The sequence below is a fragment of the Myripristis murdjan genome, chromosome 20 (assembly GCF_902150065.1).
Source record: "Myripristis murdjan chromosome 20, fMyrMur1.1, whole genome shotgun sequence".
Lineage (NCBI taxonomy): Eukaryota > Metazoa > Chordata > Actinopteri > Holocentriformes > Holocentridae > Myripristis > Myripristis murdjan.
Genome location: NC_043999.1, coordinates 8,873,128 through 8,890,457, shown reverse-complemented (window position 1 = coordinate 8,890,457; position 17,330 = coordinate 8,873,128). Strand labels below are relative to the sequence as shown.

General features: G+C 40.5%; 3 protein-coding genes across 4 annotated transcripts in view; 1 reads left to right on the top strand and 2 right to left on the bottom strand.

The window, feature by feature from the left end:
- Window positions 1-7,403, bottom strand: part of pdss1 (prenyl (decaprenyl) diphosphate synthase, subunit 1) — an 8,674-nt gene extending 1,271 nt beyond the window's left edge. The window contains exons 1-11 of the mRNA XM_030079667.1: window positions 7,196-7,403; window positions 5,471-5,529; window positions 5,207-5,339; window positions 4,804-4,934; window positions 4,452-4,593; window positions 2,931-3,042; window positions 2,415-2,524; window positions 2,231-2,311; window positions 1,840-1,953; window positions 1,153-1,233; window positions 13-119 (exon numbers count right to left, since the gene is read on the bottom strand). Of these exons, the coding sequence (XP_029935527.1) occupies window positions 13-119; window positions 1,153-1,233; window positions 1,840-1,953; window positions 2,231-2,311; window positions 2,415-2,524; window positions 2,931-3,042; window positions 4,452-4,593; window positions 4,804-4,934; window positions 5,207-5,339; window positions 5,471-5,529; window positions 7,196-7,351 (1,226 nt within the window). The 5' untranslated portion in view covers window positions 7,352-7,403. The remainder of the gene's footprint in view (window positions 1-12; window positions 120-1,152; window positions 1,234-1,839; window positions 1,954-2,230; window positions 2,312-2,414; window positions 2,525-2,930; window positions 3,043-4,451; window positions 4,594-4,803; window positions 4,935-5,206; window positions 5,340-5,470; window positions 5,530-7,195) is intronic.
- A 27-nt stretch (window positions 7,404-7,430) lies between these two features.
- On the top strand, window positions 7,431-15,920 carry LOC115379012 (protein adenylyltransferase SelO-like). Its single transcript, XM_030079655.1, has 19 exons — window positions 7,431-7,973; window positions 8,077-8,195; window positions 9,077-9,205; window positions 9,289-9,353; window positions 9,451-9,507; window positions 9,992-10,090; window positions 10,852-10,919; window positions 11,046-11,133; window positions 11,264-11,333; window positions 12,030-12,102; window positions 12,190-12,273; window positions 12,401-12,530; window positions 12,754-12,798; window positions 13,461-13,542; window positions 13,761-13,853; window positions 14,372-14,448; window positions 14,627-14,670; window positions 14,868-14,947; window positions 15,036-15,920. The coding sequence occupies exons 1-19, from the start codon at window positions 7,763-7,765 to the stop codon at window positions 15,156-15,158; spliced, it is 1,737 nt and encodes a 578-aa protein (XP_029935515.1). The 5' UTR covers window positions 7,431-7,762; the 3' UTR covers window positions 15,159-15,920.
- The window catches only part of apbb1ip (amyloid beta (A4) precursor protein-binding, family B, member 1 interacting protein), a 25,556-nt gene continuing 24,128 nt past the window's right edge, over window positions 15,903-17,330 (bottom strand). Inside the window, exon 13 of one of the 2 annotated variants that reach the window (XM_030079653.1) lies at window positions 15,903-17,240. In XM_030079653.1, coding sequence (XP_029935513.1) covers window positions 16,605-17,240 — 636 coding nt within the window. In that variant the 3' untranslated portion in view covers window positions 15,903-16,604. The remainder of the gene's footprint in view (window positions 17,241-17,330) is intronic. The other variant, XM_030079652.1, reaches the window with a different exon arrangement.

Sequence of the window (17,330 nt, the reverse complement as noted above, 5' to 3'; positions counted from 1 at the left end):
CTCTCAGTGAGCCTGATGAGGGCGTCACGCTCCGCAGAGGGCCTCAGCAGGCTGATCTGCCTGATGGCTTCCTGACAGTAGCGCCGGGCCAGGTAGGTGGTCTGTTCCACGCCGTCACTCTAGGAAGGGAGAGCAAAAAAACAAACAAACAAACAAACAAAAACAGCAGTCCACGTTAATCTATTTATTCAGGGAAAGTCGACCAATCACATATGTTGTTTTCCAGCAACATCTTCCTTCTCATTCACATAACTGCAAACATTCCCACCAAATAGGAACAACCTTGATTTGTATGGCATCACCTTCAAATACTTTATGTCGGCCAAATAATTAGATGTACATATAATTCACAACAAGTGAATTACAAGAAGTTTTATTTTTGACCATGACCGTTTTTCACTCACTGTGCACAGTCACTGATAACATGGCTTTCCGTTTTTCATTTTATTGATACGGTGTAAGCTCTTTCCTGTGCGAACCTTCACTCAACCTTGTGCTGTTGGCAATGGAGCCACTATACTGGAGCAGCAGATGGTGTTTAAGTGTCTTGTGCAAGGTCACCTCCGTGAAAGCTGTTGAGAGTTGGCGTGCTATTCATCCATGTTTCCCACTCACATGGCTTGATGAAATACTCACGCAATCAAGTTTTAATTAACCAAAAACAATATGTGCAGATGTACTGTGATTATGGGGTTTTCTTATCACTTAGAAAACCCTGTGAAAGAAAAAACCTGCAAAAAGCTTTGCTGACTTTGTCAGAGTTTCAGCGTGTGCAGATTTAATCAAGTCAAATGTGAGGCTTTTGATGTTGTTTTTATATGAAACACCAAGAAAGCAACAATAGCTGTGAAAGAAACAACAGACTGAGATGAAAGTCTTCACTCCCAAATATTATATCCACTGTTTGAAAAACCCTAACAAAATCCTATTTGACATAAAAGCAAAGCATATGACTAATTACTATTAACATTATGAATTATCTTAAAACCTTTTCTTACACCAGTTATACTTTCATTGAAGATTATGGAGATATTTCACATAGGATTTGCTTCTAAAAACATTTTTTGGACATTTGCTTTTCAAGGTTTTCAAATTAGACGACTCAGTTTAAAATTAAGACTCATTTTTCTTTTTGCATATTTCTGGTCTCACCTGTTGCACATACTGCCAGGCTCGATCCACATCTCCTTTAGAGCTGAACCGTCTCATAATCATCGCATGCAGCTCGGGAAACTGAAACCAAGTTTAAAGACATCAAGTTAAACTCTGAGCTCAGACACAGTGAACCTCCGTGTGTGTCTGTTTTAGATGTACAGTGTCTCTAACAAGGAATGCACTTTGGAGCCGAGCCATCTGCACATTAGTACACTCAAATATCTGAGAGGGTTTCACACCTCTGGGCTTCATCAGTGTCAGACAGAAACCCGCCCCTCTTTAAATAGTTTACCCTCTAATTGGGTCAGATCATAACAGGCTGCTTACAAGAAAGGCAAAGAAAGAAATGATTTCATACTTTGAAAATGTAGTACATTTTCTATGCCAAGATGAAGAAAGACAACCTTACATTTTATCATTTATGTACAGATACACAGGAAGGCATAGTGCATCATTATAACAATAGCAAATTTACAGTTCATTTTCATAAGGATGGATATAATAATGTGCCTTGAGAAAAAGGGGGATAAATCAAAGTCATCATTTAATCCAGATACAAGTCAAAATTAGATCTGCGTGCAGGCATGTTTTTCCTCCCATTTTCTTTTGACACGAATAAACACAATCCTAAAAAACAAAATAGACATCACTTCTTTACATCCTGTCCTTCTTCATCCTGCTTACCTGCTGACAAGCGAAGAGGACCGGCCCGGTGGCCAAGCCCAGTCTGAGGTCTGCGGCGGAGGGCTTCCCCAGGTGATTGGCACATGATGTGAAGTCCAACACATCATCCACCAGCTGGAGCACAGACAGCGAGAGAAGCCACCTCACTTTCATTTAATTAACCATAAAGGTCAAGTCAGAACTAATTATAGAGAAACTATTAGAGCCTGGATTTACTCCAAATTCACTGTGGAAAAAAAATCCAATAGATGGAATCTTAATTATTCCGTAATAGGGATTTGGATCTCTCTCGCCAAATGAATAAGATATAGCTGATATGATTTGGGCGATGAGGAATAAAAAAAAACGAAGAAAATGATTCAACTGGTTCTGCTAAGAAATCAGAAATTACCTGAAACGCAATGCCAACGTTCCTCCCATATTGAAAGGCTATTTCATGGACTTCAGGATCAGAGCTCACTAGGATGGATACCTTGAATGGAGGAAAACCAGCCAGTCAACAACGACTTTTAATCCCAGGAAATGAGGCTTTTCTCAGCATCTCTTGTATTTATGTGGAGACAGAACGTACATACTGCTTTACAGCTGTTTGCGATGAGACTCGCTGTCTTCTTAAAGGTTTTCTCCAGGTAGTGCTTGAACCTCTCGTTCTCGTTCTCCTTTGAACCCAGCTGCATGAATTCGCCTGGAAAAGCAATCGAGTTAAGCTTGATTAGGGAACCGTGTTTGTTGAGGAGCAGCGAGATATCTTACGGCAATGAAAACAAAAGCTGCACAAGACGATAATGTTTTGTAAAATACACCTGACTTATGAGTCTAAATTACAAAATGGGAATGAAATAGTTGACACAGCTTTGCCCAATGTGTCCAAATAAAATTGTAATAGTGGGTATGGACGATTCTTCTCTCTCAGATCAGAACAAATCAGACCTTTAGAGTGAAATACTGTCTTAAAAGCAGTAAGCGCTCTGCCCAGAGAAAATGGGCTCAAGGATACATCTTTTGCCTTCCTCTTTTTCAGCCTCAGTTGTCTAATGCAGCTTTAAGTATAATGTTCATTAACAAAATCTGGCAAATGATGAGGGCTGTACCTCTCACCAGGTCCTCTATGACCTGAGACAACACTGATACCACAGTGGTGTTTCCGATACGGGCCAAGGCCATGGAGGCGGCCGAGAGGATGAAATCTCCTGCCAAGATAGCCTGGAAGAAAGGATAAGAACATACAGAAGTAAGTACAAATGAAACTCTCAGGAGTCTGTTGTTTCTAAAAAATGTGAAGCGAGACAAGAGGGGAGAAAGGGAGTGTAACTTCAGTTATCGCTGCAAAGGAACAGGCCAGTCTGCACTTGTTAAAGGTCAGAGGAAGCATTTTTGAAGATATAAAAATTCAAAATGTACCCTGGTAAGTGAGGCCTACAGTTACAAGGGATTTAATCTAAGGCTTATAAAGTTAGTTTACCTTTATCAGGGCATCTACAGGTATCAGAGAGTTAAATGTAATGCTTTTTAAGAACTTTTCAAGATAAATTTGAACAACATTTAAGACTCATTTTTGCAAACAAATCATCTTTTTTGTTACTCAGATGAGCAGTGCAGGTACATAAGTGTAAAGGTAAGTATGATACATTTGGTCTTGTGCCGAGGTCAGTTTCAGGAAGGAACAGCTTTGGTTATTTACTACAAGATTCTAACAGACTCCTTTAGCTTAGATGCAAGGTGAAAAAAGAATTAAAGCCCCCAGAGTAAGTCATCTTCAACAGGCCTTTTACCAACAGGTTTAGAGCAGCATGTAAATATTAACAAAGTATTTGGTTTAGTGGTAGGTTTAGAGTGGAACATCAAAAGTGCTGAATTTCATGCAGAAGAGTTTAACAATTTTTGATAAAAAGGAATTAAAAGATGGATAAATAACATTAGATAATATGTTTATGTGGAAATGAAGACCTCATGAATTCAAAGTTAAGACTAGTTAATGACTTTTATGGCTTAATATTTGCTAAAATGAATTTAAGAGATTTTAAGACGGACCTGCCTGCTTATAATATGGTGCAAGATATAATAATAATATTGTTGTGAGGCACAATAAGCACATTATCCACACGTCATCTCAAGTGCTATTGCTGAAGTATCGGCAGCATTATTAGTGTCATACAAATACTCTCAGTACTATTATATACTATAATATACTCTTATTTTACTTGCACAGTGCTGGAGTTGTTGCCATCACATGTCACTGCTGCTGTACTTGTACATTCATGCATGTGACAAATAAAAATCTTGAATCTTGAATGAACTATCACTTTAAGCAAAAATAAGCCTGGCCATGTGTGTTAGGAATCTGGATGATGCTCTTATAAAGAGTCACTTGAAATGAATAAAACAATAGACTGAGCTCAAAGTCCAAATCACCAAACATCCCAATCAGCAGTCAGGAGTGTGTGAGTCAGAGCCACCAAACACTGATAACAGATACATATTATGATGTCCGAAGAACACTGAATGGGGTGGAAATACGAGCCGAGGAGAAAAAAAAAGTAGAGAAGAGGTTTTGTATAAAGGTGAAGGAGGACACTCTGTGGCTTGTTAACTACTAATTTTATTTTGCCAACCTTTCTTTCACCCCACACTTCATTGATGGTGCTCTTTCCCCGGCGCTTGTCCGAACCGTCTATCACGTCATCGTGCACCAGGCTGGCGGTGTGAATCATCTCTGAGATCATGGCTATGGACCTTTGGCCTGGGAGTAAATCTCTACAGGGCGGAAAGAGCGAAAACAAACTGCAATAAGTAAAGCGAAATAACACCTAGGATCATACTTCACATCATAAAAAAAAAAAAAAAAAAGAAATACTACAGGGCGTGGACCATCTATTATCCCAGGTCACATGGGTTACTTGTGGGACAGGAAATAATGGAAAGATGAGTTTCTTTGTAAGATGTAGGCCAGCAGTGATGTCTTACCCGTCCCTGTTGCTGTGGATGTTGAGGGCCCGCGACATCAGGACAACTATCATTGGTCTGAAGGCCTTACCCTTCCCGTCAAAGTAGTAATCACAGAGGGACTTCAGCTCTGCTTTGGACACAAAGAGTTCCTGCAAAGAATAGAGTAACCAAGTGCACCTCCTTTAACTCATTTAGAATCAACATGATACTGAATTTAGCACACTGCTCGACACAAAGTGGTGGCATCTAAATGTCTGCAAATTTTGGGCCCTGTTTCCCAACAACCTACTTTCTTGTTCTGTTTTGTGACCTACAGGAACAACCCCACTCAGGTCAAATTCCTTTTACTGCATGTGCAATCTTATTTAGCTGTTATAAAGTGATTCTTATTCTTAGGATTCATTATTCTAAGTATGTATACCTTTTTAATGTCGTCATATAAATGGTTTAAGTCCTTCTGAGCGAGCGCAAAGGGGTCCTTCAGCTTCACATCGCTGTGTATCCTTCTGCAGCAGCACGACTGTAGTGTGGGGAACAGCAACCTGAATTTATGCCTGGGAGGGAAAGTCATTGAGAAAGAAGTCATTGAGAAAGAAGATACCCAATCTAAGAATACGCAAAATTAAAGTCAGCATTTAATTTACAATGCACAGTGAAGGTTTAGGCTGATCACACCAGAACTCACCTGGTTAGAGATGAATTATAGGTTGGGGTTACGTGTGAAGGTTGTGCTGACAACAGCCCCTAAAAAAAGGTAAATAAATGAACAATTAACACAAATGAAGGACAGGCTTCAGTGGAAGGCAACACAACACAGCCACATTAATCTCCTCCACACACCAGATTGCAGCAGATTATGCAGCAAGGATGCCTTCACTGCAAAATAATCTTAAGCCTCAATCTGGTTCTCCACCTTTTTTGCTGTCAAGGACCCCCCAAACTGACATACATCAAGTCATGGACCCATATTTGATGAGATGTAGTCTCAGGAATTCCCATCTGATAATATTTAGTTACACTGCTGTCTGTACAGTAGATTGGCAGATGAAGAGTGTGAAACCTATGAACAGAACAGTCATTCTTATACAATCTCTCATTGGGCTAACTTCTAGTCAGTGAAATAATAGTGATATTACATTATTCGATACTATCATAATACAATACCATTCAATACGTATTGTGATTCTACTAGTATTGTATTACATTTTACAATTTATTGTGATTTCTGTTTTTTTTTTTTTTTTTTAATTATCCTGTAGCTTGTGGATGTAAAGTTTCATGAGGCTCTGACTGTCCTAAAGCTCACAACGGGTCATTTTATGCGGTGATGTTAAAAAAAAAAAAAAAAAAAATGGTCTCACTACAATGAAATGGCTATTATGGGGGCTGACATCATCACACATGAATCAAATTGGGAACACTGAATCTACAAGAGTCCTAGCTTTTCCAGTCAAACCCCAGTTTATGCAGCTCCAAGACTGTTTAGGCTCCAGTCTGCACAAATACACCATTTCAGAATAGGGAAAAATAACACATTTGTAATGCATGTAAAAAGCTGCAAGGTTTGTGGCCCAAATTGCACGGGATTAATATAAAGTGGGCATGTCTGCAAAGGGGAGATGTGTGGGTGCCCACAGAGCCCATTTTCATTCAGATATCATGAGGTCAGAGGTCAAGGGACCCCTAACATGACAGGCTTGGTACCAACAGATTCCTTTGGATGTCTAATTTCATTTGATACCAATATCAATTCAGTAATAATAATAAAAAATCATTAAAAATCATAGAAAAAAATAATTGTGATACTTAAGTAAATCATTTTTCCCCACAGCTAATTCTCATTGGGTTAACCTCTAGTCAATGACATAATTAAAATAGTCCCCATTTTTCAGGGGATCCCCTTCAATGACCCTTTTGGGAGGTGCCCAGGTTGACAACCAGCACATTAAGCAGTAAAAACACATAAACTGAGATTTAATTTAACCATTAATTGAACAATTTAATCACACTAAAACACATGGAGCTTAGCCTGGGAGCCCCTGCTGCTGTACCTGACCCGACCACAGGGTTAGGAGGACAGCTTGTGAAGTAAAGGACAGGGCTTAGTACAACTGTCCTGCAAAGTCACCAACAGGTCTTGACCTTTAAATCATGAGTGCATGCCGAGGAAGGCGCTGCACAAGACGAGAACTTCCCGGAACTAGCCGGACAATAAATCTAGTGTTGCCAAATATTAGTGAAGGAGTTGCAAAAGACAAGATTGCAGTTGCATTCCGGGAAAAGCCCCTGTGACTGTGACGGCAGCTGCACTCCCATTCATTGAGGCCGGCTGTGCTGTCAGCCCAGCGGCGCGGCTGTGACCTTCTTGGGCTCTGACAGCACGCCCTCCCGGCTTGCCGTGCGGACTCACCCGGTGTCCCGGTCCGGAGCCGGAGCCCGGCCCCCGCCTCCAAGACGCCGAGGAGAGAAACGCAGTCCTGCCGCTAAGATGACAAACAGTCTCCAGTAAACTTGTACTCGTGTGGTTTGCACTCAGCCGCCGACATTGCCTCCACGGAACCGCCATGTTTCACGGCACGCATCCCCGTCTGGACGAGTTATAAAACTGCACAGGAAGCGGAAGGCAGCGATTCGGGCGACGCATGATGACGTTTCATAACAAGGAGCGGGGTTTACTCATAACATTGGCATAAAAACAGAGGACAGCGTGTTAAAATGTGATATTATTTCATATGGTTTTATTTATAACTATTAATATTTAGGAGAAGGCTACCTTAGGGTGATGATATTTTGAAAGTCGCAAGCCTTAACATTTTTTCCTAGCATGGCGAGGGACAGTATACAGTTATATATGGCTTTTCAGGGAATTAAAAAAAAGCGACTTCGTGTTTTTCTCAAAGTATAATTGAATTTACGTTTCTTGAGGTCACCGTTAATCCTCTGTCATACTACATTATTATGCAGCTGCTGTCTGACAATGTTTAATATCCACAGTGTGTTAGTCTATTTTCTGGTGGCATCCTCAAACGTGAAGCCTGTGATACTGGAGTTTTGTCAAAGTGCTGACCGTGGCTGCCACACTTATCATGACTCAGCATCCTCACACACTCCCACCACCCTGCAGCTGACCCTAACAAACTACAGCCATGCCCTGGACCACTTCAGTGTCTCTTGTATGAAGCTCCTAGGTAAAACTGATCCCCGTGTGTGTTTGTTGTTAAATACACTTGGCAATACATTATTGTGTACACATGCAAACTTTGATGGTTCCTCTGTTTGTTCTCCCTGCAGAGGCTTTTCCAGTCGATCAGGTTGATGGCAACTTTGTTCGCGCTGTGAGGAACTGCGTTTTTTCCAAATCCATTCCAACTCCACTGAAAGGCCCGCTGAGACTTGCAGCAGTCTCTAAGGTGATCCGATAACATTGTTAAAAATGCATCTTTCAGTATGTACATCTGTGAGACTTTGGCTATGACGGCTGGGACGATACGCTTATCTCCTGATTCGATACTATCACGATATGACATGTATCGCGATTCTTAAGTATTACGATGTGATGTTATGATTTATTGCGATTTCTGTTTTTTTTTTTTTTTTTTTTTTAATGATCCTCTAGTTTGTGCATGTAAAGTTTCATTAGGCTCTGACTATCCTCACAGTTGGTAATTTTATGCATTGATGTAAGAAATGGTCCCAGCTTTCTTGTCAAATGCAAATTATGCAACTCCAAGACTGTTTAGGCCCAAGTATAAATCAGAATCAGAGATACTTTATTGATCACTTAGTGGAAAATGGGCCAATTGCAGTGCAGTTGCTCAATTCGACTAATTCAATTATAAGAAATATAAAAATATGTTCCACACAAATTAAACTGAATTCTGATTCTGATGCAGAAATACACCATGTTAGAATAGACAAAAATAACACATTAGTACTACATGCAAAAACCTGCATGATTTGTGCATGCGATCAAAATAAGGTGGGTGCCCAGAGAACCCACTTTCATTCAGATATCTGGCGGTCAGAGGTCAAGAGAGCTCTTTGAAAACGGCCATGCCAGATTTTCCCTTGCCAAAATTTAGCCTATCTTTGGAGCGATAATTTAATTTGCCCCTTTCCTGACAACCGATCATGACAAACTTGGCATCAATCAGTTCCTGAGGTTGTCTAGTCTCAATATCTATACCTTAAATTGATTCAGTAATTTAAAAAAAAATGTGATACTTAAGTGAATCGATTTTTTCCCCACCCCTAATGGCTTTATCTCCAAATGAATTGTTTGTCTCAACAGGATGTCATTGAAGGGATCTTAGATTTGGACGCTGCTGTGACCCAGTCGGAGGATTTCCTGCTTTATGTCAGTGGTGCTAGACTCATGCCAGGATCTGTCCCCCTTGCACACAGATATGGGGGTCATCAGGTACACTTGGTTTCAATTTTTTGCAATTAGAAAATGTTTTGTTACCTCACATTTATTCATTTAACCTCCATATCCTTGAATAGTTTGGCTACTGGGCAGGTCAGCTGGGAGACGGCCGAGCGCATTTTCTTGGCCAGTATACGAACAGGTAAGAGTATTTTCAAATTGAGCATTTTATATCTATAAAAAGCCACTCCCTTGTTGATGTCTCAACTTTCTAATTTTTAAATGTGCCTTTTTTACAGGAAGGGGGAAATATGGGATCTTCAGCTTAAAGGTTCTGGGAAAACTCCATACTCGAGGTATGTTGCACATTTTTTGCATCTTTCTCTTTCTTGTTGAACCTTTTTCTCTTCCTTTGCACTATCCTGGCGTACTTGGATGACAATTTGCAAGAAGTAAACTTAAATCTTTAATTTTGGTATAAGAGACAACAGAGGCAAAAGGTCTAACATGAGTGAGTGTAGAGTTCACACTTGCTGCCATTAAGGAGAGGTCATCTCTTTTTATGAGCAGAGGAGTGCCAATACCCATTAGCAGAAATTTACTGGGGCAAATAGAGTGAAACTACACTGTGAGAGAAACTGATGTACCTTTATTATCAAAAAATGCCTCTCCTGAGGGAATAAAGGGAGAGTAGCTTCAGATAATACTGATAATATACCTCCAATTTGTCATTTAGGCTCTCGAGGCAAGCTAAATATTTCCTCATCCAACTTTAGAGATCATCAGTCAATAAATGCAGGACAAAACCACAACTGCTGTCACACGTGCACTTCACTGCAGGTCGGGAGACGGCCGAGCTGTGATCCGATCCTCGGTCAGGGAGTTCCTGTGCAGCGAGGCCATGCATTCCCTGGGCGTTCCCACCAGCAGGGCTGCAAGGTGAGAGGCACAGTGATGATGAATAAATGATGGCAAACAGGCCTGATGTTTGCTGTCTGCGCAGAACAAGTGCACCTAATGTTGAACCAAGGAACTGATGATAATCCATGCATAAATGCTGCAAGGCAGGAGTTGTGGATTAGATGATAATTAGATCTGGAGAGCTTATGTATTTGTATTCACAGTTCCACACTTTGCACAGACAATTTCTTGATTGAATGTGAAGAATTGCTGTGTTGTTGATGCATATTGACAATGACTGGATGAATCAATGTCAACTGGGCGGCATCAAGGCTGTCTCCAAGTAATGCAAGCATACAAAATATATACAACATTAAATGTGCAAACAGAAGTATATCAAGACGGCTAGAATGCGCATTTTCCTATGTTCAAGCAGCCTGTTTGTCTAAATACCATCTCTAAGACCTTGAAATGATCAAAATTGTCAACTTTTCAGGCTCAGACAGGCTCAAATAGTGTGATTTAAACCGATTATACTGCCATGATGTGTTAAAAACCGGCCTAAGTGAAGCCTGTTATCATTTTTATTAGTCATATTCATAGTCATTACATTTGATAAACTATGATTAAGTAGCTATTTTGTGATTTTGACGGCTGGTAAATTGTATTTGATACCTGTAAAAGGGGCAGGTGTGTTTCAGAAGGAATTTAAATCTAGGAGCCAGTTGCATGACTCTCCTCTGACATTTTGTTGGGGGTCTAAAGTGACGGAGCTGATAATGTTTTCTTTGCTGTTTTAGTCTTGTTGTAAGCAAGGAACCAGTTTTGAGGGACCAATTCTACAATGGCAATGTGAAGACAGAGAGAGGTACTGCAAAGTCTTTCAAAAACACTCAAAAAACTAGGATTTCATTCATTAACAGTTCCACTATCGGTTATTTATGACTGTTTTCCCAAGTTATTATCCACTGGCAATTTCTGGTTTCGTCCTTAGGAGCTGTTGTTCTCCGGCTCGCTAAGTCATGGTTTCGGATTGGATCGTTGGAGATTTTGTCTCGAACTGGAGAGATAGATCTTCTGAGGTTAGACTGGTCACTTTTTATCAGATTCCAATATAAGATGAGTGACTGTCAGCCTTCACCTCAGGCGCTGGCTTCCTGCTGCATTTTTATTGTGATCCGTAACACCAGTTTATTGTCCTGTTGCTCTTAGAAAATTGTTGAACTTTGTGATTGAGGAGCATTTCCCTTCCATCAGTTCAGATGACCCAGATAAATACTTGGTGAGTCATGATAAAATTACTTAGTCATTATTCTCTGCTAGCTTGTACATAAATATTTTATAAGGGTTAGCAGAGCATGCAAATTAATATCCAGAAATAAGATTCTTTCCTCCTGCCTTAGTTTGATGGAGTTAAACTGTTAACCAGTTAAAATGTTGAAGATTGCAAAATGTGTTATCCATTAGGTGAAGTGGTTTATTGAAGCATACAGTGAGCTCAATATTTTAATGTTTTAATTTGGCTGTATAACTTCTCCGTTTGACTGTGTAAATTGTCTGTAAGCACTTTTTTGTTCAGGAATTCTGAATTATTGCATGTTGCACGGCTGGGCTATACTATACTAATATCATGTTATGAGACTAGATATTTTCTGGGATTTTGGACATAGTCATATCATAATACATCATCATTTCCTATTTTTAAAGGCTTCATAACAGTTAACCAATGCATTTTTCTGAACTTATTAGACTGTTCTAGTTGTTCTGCTATTTAGCCTCAACCTGTTTGGTCATCATATCCACATCACTAATGATTGTTTATGAAAAATCTCTTGTGTAAACATTTTGTGAAAGCACCAACAGTCACCAGCACAATATAATCCCAATATCAATATCAAGGTATTCCTTTAAAAATATTGTGATATTTGATTTTGTCCATATCACCCAATTATAGTATGTTGTGTATCTTCTTTCCCAGGTGTTGTATGCCACGATTGTAAATGAAACCGCTCATCTGATTGCCAGCTGGATGTCAGTTGGGTTTGCACACGGTGAGAGGCTGTTTCGGTTGATTATTTTATCACACAGATTGTACCGACTTCTAGTAATATTAATGATGTTGCGTGTCATCGTGACAGGCGTGTGCAACACAGACAACTTCAGCCTCCTGTCCATCACCATTGACTATGGCCCGTTTGGCTTCATGGAGTCATATGATCCCAGTATGTACAATGTAATCTGTCTTGCTTTGGGTTTTTTTGTATTATTTAATGTTACTTTCATTTGCCTCTTATTATCTTGTGTTTATGTCATTTGTAAAATATTAAAGAGCCATTTCATTTTGTGCAGATTTTGTCCCCAACACATCTGATGATGAGGGGAGGTACAGCATAGGAGCCCAGGCCAACGTCGGGCTGTTCAACCTGGAGAAACTGCTGGAGGCTCTTAGTCCCGTTTTTACCCCAAAACAACAGCAGGGGTAAGTGCACCTTGATGAAGGGGTATCACGTTATCTGTGAACTTTATCGGCCTCTAATGGTGACCAGTGGGAATTACAACAGAACTTACACAACTCTCCCTCACAGCCCCCACCTGATAGAGAAAACTCGAATAAAGATGATCTTTCCATCAATCAATTCATGGTTCTCTTCAGTGAAGCGTGCAGGCATGGCTAATTCATATCTCTGCTTGTCTCTGTCCAGGGCTCAGCATATTTTAAAAGGATACGCTGATATTTACCAGATGAGGTAAGCTCCATGTGACATGTCTATCTGTACTTGTCTGCCTTGTCCTTACAGAACAATTCCTGTTTGATTTCATATTTTAGCCCATGCACTGCACTGCCCACATACTTTGCTTTGTTACTGACCATTTTCTAAAGCATATACTTGTTTAGTTTCCATTCATTTCATTATAGTACCAAAATGAACTTCCAGAGACTGAACTCTTGCTTGAGAAATTAAACTAAGGAGCAGAAAAATTAAGATATACTTTGTAAAATTGGTTGATTGCAATGTTAAGTATGTGATGTTTTATATGAGGTATAACATGAATAAAATAGGAGTCGTCCTTAGAAGCTGCCACGTGTGATATTATTTTTTGGTCACTAGAGGGAGCACTGTCCATCAAAACAAACTATCTTAACCAGACAATAAATCATCCCCTGCCATTTTTGGATAGCAGTCCCATTAAATGATGAGGTAGAAGCTATCCTAAACAAGATAGTTGCTTTTTATAAGTAGAGCCTAATGCCACCTCATGATATTACATTTTGACATCATGAAAACAACTAAATATCACCATATATCACGGTATCAAATAGTAACTGTAATGATATGTCACAGAATTTACTGTTAAACTGTGGTGTGATAGTATATTACTATTATAACCTCAGTAGTGTATATTTTAGGTGTCACCAGATGTTTAAGGCAAAGTTGGGACTTCTTGGTGAGGAAGAGGATGATGGCTACCTCATTGCCTTCCTGCTTAAGGCAAGTGGATTACTGATCTCTGTTTGCATGTTTAGTGTAGTAAAATGACATTTTTACATTCATTCTTGTCTGTTAAAGTTAGGCTATTTATTCTAGGTGGCTAGATGCATGATATTTGTTTCAAAAACTAATCATTACTTAATTTTTCATAGAATAAAAAATTACTGCATGTATTTGTTTTTTTGCCTTTCCCTGTTTGTGACTGACTGCATCCCAAGATGATGGAGGACACACAGTCTGACTTCACCATGACCTTCAGACAGCTTAGCGAAGCTTCGGCCCAGCAGCTTCGTGACAGGGACTTCACACAGGTAAGTTACCTCTAATGTAGTCCCTTAATTTTTATGTTGACGTATGTTGACATCTTTGATGATAACCAGTTATTGCTGCAGTGTTTTTTTCACTGCACTTCCCACAGATCACTATCACAAATAAAACTATTTGGTCAGATTTTCCTTAGCCATCACTCGCTTCCATGAGCTGGTCAGAGGTTGAATCTCCATTGTGCATGTTATTTAAAGGGCATGTTCATTCATTGTTTCAGTATTAAACAGACACACCACCATAACTGGATGCTGCTGCAATTGCAAAAACCATGGACAAGCGATTTACAGAGTAGTGCCTGACTGATATATGGGCCTATCATAGATATATTGGTGTCATATCGGTATTGACATATATGTTGTATATTCTTTAATAAACATATTTCTTTAAGGAACCAGTCGTTAGAGTACCTTAGTGCATAGTCATACTGGTTCAAAATCAGTGCACAATTGGGATCCGCATCTGACTCAAAAATCCAATCAAATCTCTCTTCCGTGTGTTTTAGATGTGGGCTCTTGATGACCTGTCGTCCCACAAGCTCTTCTCCCGCTGGCTCAGCATGTACCTGCTCCGGCTCGGAAGGTAAGGGAAAGCATGTGATGTCAGGGCGAGCCTGATATGATACACTCACTTGAAAAGGTTGTTTTTGTATATGGATATAAATAATGTATATCCCCTCTTGACACTGTATCATACGGATTTTGTTTTCTATGGCTTATGAATTTGTTTATGGATTCTGATTGTTTTGTGATGTCTTAAGTCAAGAAAATGACCGCGATGTGGATCGTCAGCAGAGGATGAAAAGTAAGCCGCTACGTATGCATGGTGATAATGTTGACTGGCATTTAATCATGAAAGATCTGACTATTAGAAGCATGATTTATAGTCATAGTGAGTTTATGCATCAACCTGAAGGACAGCAAATGATTAAGGCCTTCAGATTTACAAACGGCTGATTTGTGTTCATTCATATTTTTTTATTTTCACAAATCTTCCCACAGACGTAAATCCTCGATACGTGCTGAGGAACTGGATGGCAGAGTCAGCCGTAAGGAAAGCTGAGGTCGATGACTTTTCTGAGGTTTGTGTGACATCAATAAAAAATCGTCATCCAGACCACAAGCAGTGACACATTCACAACATGGCGTGTGTCCGTTGTCTCCCACTAGGTGGAGCTACTACACCGCGTTCTGTCGGTTCCCTTTGTTACACAAGAGACTGCAGAGGAGGCGGGCTATGCAGCACGACCCCCATCGTGGGCTAAGAGGTTGAAGGTCAGCTGTTCCTCATGAGTGACTCCTTAATAGCAAATTGCTTGGCTGAAAAAGACTCATGGGAGAGATTTTGTGGCCGAAATGGGACTGCAGTGTATTGAAAGACTGAATATATTGGGTCTCATATTTCAGGGTTGCTGCTGTTCATGCTTTTGCACTGTGATTAAGCATATGATAGACAGTGAAAAATACAGTCAGGGACAATTTTCATAGCCACACCGTGAGAGACAAGCTAAACACTTGCAAGCATTTTGCACAGTAATATCACATTTTAGTTATTTCTGAGGCTTTTTCAGACGTCTACCTTGTGTAATTCAAGACCAAAATGATGCTTCTTTTGAAACTAATATGTTGTAATGAATTTGTTGTAGCCTGAATCATGTGTTTTTTTGAGGTAAATGACATTTTATCCTTGGATGGTATCAGATAATCATAATGTGCCACCCAAACACACACATGCACACACGTCAGTGCCTTTGAATGAAAACTAGCTGCATTTTTTTTTTTTCACATGTCTGAGCACTCTGTAGTATTGCAGAGGAATAACATTGATTGGTTGTGAAATGGCATCTGGGGGCGGGGGAGGTGGCTTTAAACTTGTGTCATATATCATGTGTTTCAAAGAGCCAATGGCGGCCGGTTTTCCATGGTGACGGGAGGAACTGAACCTGATAATTCAATCCAGTAAGAAATGATGTTGAGATGCATTTCTGATGCCACAACAAATCTTAAGGGGAACGTGCCAACATAGTTTGTAGTAGCTGAGGAAGATTGGAGTATTTATTCAGGTAACAGCATTTCCAACAGTGGTTTGAAAACTAACTGGGCATAGCATATATCCTAAGCATCAATCAATGTGTTTTTACAATATTTACAGCCCTGTGTGCAATAAAATTGGAGATATATACAGTACTGTGAAAATGTCTCTTTCCAAAATGACAGCACACCATTTCATAATATGTATTGTGCTTATCAGATATCCATTAGTATGAAAGAAAAACATCATTCTGCACACTTATTACCAAAGATAATACATTATATGTTGTTAAAAAAACATAGTATGTACCAGTCCTGCCTGCCTAATCTCACTACAAAAATATTCACACACTACCTCCCTTGTTGATAACAACCAATTGTATCTATGTGATATGATTCAGTGTTGCACAGCATCATCTTTAAAGCTAAAATATTACTTTTTGGTCTTAGAATAATGAGAATAATTCCCGTTTCACTTGATTCATGCAAGACTTTGGCGTGGATATCTCTATAGTCTCAAACAAAGAGGGATATGAGACAGCAGATTGTCTTTTTTGCTCTGCATAACCTTTCATCTTGAGATCTTATTTATTGTTGTTTAATGTGTAGATGAGATGCTTTACTTGAATCAAGGAAAATTGGTTATGGTGTTAAGTTTTTCAGAAGGCTTCAGTAGGCACAGCATTGTACACTAATTCCTTGCTCAGGTTACTGATCACTACGTTTCTTCTGCATAGCTTTCATCAGCTCTGACATAAAGTCTCCTCCTCCTCCTCCTCCTCCTCCGCCTCCTCCATGTAGCGATGGTGTAGTCCTCTTGGGTGGAGGAGGAGGCATCTTCTTCACTGAGCCGGCAGGTTGTATTGCTGCCCGTGGGGCTGCAACAGGAGGTGGAGGTGGCGGTGGCGGAGGCGGAGGTGCCCCTGCTCCACCTCCTTGTAGCATCTGTGGCGGAGGTGGGGGTAAAAACCCAGGATCTGGTGGCGGAGGAGGCAGAGACTGGTCAACACCCCCAAAGCAGGCCGGTGGTGGCGGCGGCGGTAGAGAATTCATCATTGGCGGCGGAGGGGGTAGTGAACCGAAGCCAGCAGCTGGAGGAGGGGGAGGGAGGAAGTCCGGCGGGGCCTCGGAGGTGTCCTCGACAGGTGGGGGCAGAGGCGGTGGAGGGAGGCTGTCCATGGCAGGTGGAGGTGGAGGGAAATTTGTTGGCAGTGGTGAGGTTTTCTTGGCAGGCAAGGAAGGCGGCGGTGGCGGCAGAACTGGGTCTGGAGGCGGCGGGGGGAGGATCTCGTTTAGTGGCGGGGGTGGAGGTGGAGGTGGTGCAGGAGAGGCGTTTCCAAAGTCCTGAGTGAGCAGAGTAAAGCGTAAGGTTAACTTGTAGACACTAGAGTTGCACTGATACAGACGGTTTGAGGTTGACACCAGTATGGATGT